The sequence below is a fragment of the Montipora capricornis genome, chromosome 6 (genome assembly GCF_036669925.1).
Source record: "Montipora capricornis isolate CH-2021 chromosome 6, ASM3666992v2, whole genome shotgun sequence".
NCBI lineage: Eukaryota > Metazoa > Cnidaria > Anthozoa > Scleractinia > Acroporidae > Montipora > Montipora capricornis.
The window spans coordinates 39,524,793-39,526,883 of NC_090888.1; the positions used below are offsets into that span (position 1 = coordinate 39,524,793).

The 2,091-nt window shown below is 37.2% G+C and overlaps 1 protein-coding gene across 1 annotated transcript in view; it reads right to left on the reverse strand.

The window, feature by feature from the left end:
- LOC138052094 (uncharacterized) overlaps positions 1 to 566 on the reverse strand; it is a 3,268-nt gene extending 2,702 nt beyond the window's left edge. The window contains exons 1-2 of the mRNA XM_068898455.1: positions 268 to 566; positions 1 to 102 (exon numbers count right to left, since the gene is read on the reverse strand). The exon at positions 1 to 102 is cut by the window's left edge and continues 2,702 nt beyond it. Coding sequence (XP_068754556.1) covers positions 1 to 102; positions 268 to 552 — 387 coding nt within the window. The 5' untranslated portion in view covers positions 553 to 566. The remainder of the gene's footprint in view (positions 103 to 267) is intronic.
- Positions 567 to 2,091: the final 1,525 nt, after the last annotated feature.

Genomic DNA, 2,091 nt, shown 5'->3' on the forward strand with positions numbered 1-2,091 from the left:
TCTTGGACGGATTACTGCAGCTGCTGGAGCTGGAACGATATCGAAATCCCAAATAAGAGTACCTTCATATTCCGGGCTATCGTCCTCTCTCGGATCTGTAAACTTGATAAAATTGAATACGGAGAGATAAGCTTCAGGATAACTAAGCTTTCGATACGAATTATCTTTGCTATATTCCAGTTTATCGATAAGAAGACAAAACATGAAATTTGAAAACATTTCCACCGAAACGATAGTTTTATTTCTTTAACTGTACTTTTAACTTACCTTATCGTCACAGCTAGCTCGCAGAGAAATCAACACGGGACCGCTTACGTTGGAAAATACATCCTCTATTCCGACACGGCCATTCTTTAAAGGAACGAGTGAAATCCTTCTTTCAGACATTTTATTCACGAAACTTACGTGCACTTGACGGCAAACAAGGTTAACACAAGGCAAACTAATTGGACGAGTAGGAAAATCCTCTTTAGAAACACAGGAGACATACAACAGCGATGAATTTTGGAAAGCAGTTGCTCGTTCACCACGAACCACCGTGAAGGACGCCATGTTCTCGTGCACTGATCGAGCCTATAATATAATGATGAATATAATGATGACGTCACGAGATTTTCGATAATATACTTTCAATCGCAATGCACTATGGGATTGCTGTCATTCTTCCTCTGATCCTTCACTGAGGGTTTTTTAGAGACCAATTGTGAAGCCTGGGTACTAGTTATAACTTGTTTGGCGCCATCTTCGATTTCTGTATTTGACAAGCGGCAAGCTTTCCATCGGTGTGTTTCTAGCCGATGTTTATGTATTTTTGAAACCACAATGGAATATGAAACCGACGAGAGAGTGAACGACCCAATGCAATGGGAAGCATCAAGGTTAGTAAATTATAGGCTTAATTTTTCGGCTATTTCTGACCTAATTTTAAAATTCTCAAATCATACGACCAAAGCTTGTTTACCGTTTGATTGGTTTGTGAACAAAAATTCTGTCTTTGCTCATCGTTGTCAAATTTAAATAAAGCCTTTTATTTTGCTCTCTAACAGTTCTATGCGCCGAGGAAAGAAGAGAAGGAAACGATTTGATTTAGGGCAGCATCAAAAACAGTTAAAGAAAATGAAGGAGGACAAACTTCATGCACTGGTGAAAGAAAAAGTTGACAAGGAAAATGAAGTTGTAGAACTTAGGAAAGAAACAGAGAAACTTAGTAATACGATAGCATATAGAAAGAGCAAGGTAGGGAGGTGATGCTGCTTCTTTTAATTTATGACTTATTGACAGAGAATCTTAACGACAAGACAGCATATAGAAAGAGGAAGGTAGAAAGGTGATGAGGAAGCTTACAATTGTAATATTTATGACCTATATAAATGGTCATATCAACAACATTTAATAGCAATGTAGCGTTTTAAAATAAATTATATCAACTGAACTTGTTCAAATGTGGGTAGAGATCTACAATGTAGTAAAGAACTGGCTTTCAGTTCTATCTGTTACCCTAAATTAGCCCAATATGAATAAATATTTACTTTATGACCAGAATATTAACATGAATCAATCAAAGCCTGACCTTTTTGTCGACAGATTGAGTTATGAGAATCCCTGCGAGGGAAAACAACAAATTGTTTTTCTTAAACATTAAATACTCAATGCTTCTGAATTGCAGTAGAATTGAACTTTCTTGAGACAAGTTAGAACTCCCTGTTGTAAAAAGGCTGGGTATGCCTGTGCACAATATCAATAACCTTTTCAGTGTATGAATTTCTCACTTTTCTTCATCAATTTTTTATGAACGGGATGTGAGATTTCATTTAAAAACATAGACATTTCTTACACTACATGTAACTATTATTTAATGACTAGATCTCTGGACTCCACAATGTTCTGGCAGAACTGCAACCAACAAGTAAGGTTTCAAGACTCCCTAATATCACAAGTGAAGTAAAAGATGACAATAGCGAACAGCTCAAGCTCTCAGAAGCCCAGAACAGGCGAAGGAAACGGACTACTTGTGAGAATTTGGGGTCAGTTCATTGCCAAAGTACCCAGGCAAAAAATGACAAGAAACAGGAAAAGGCTGTTCTGGATGGT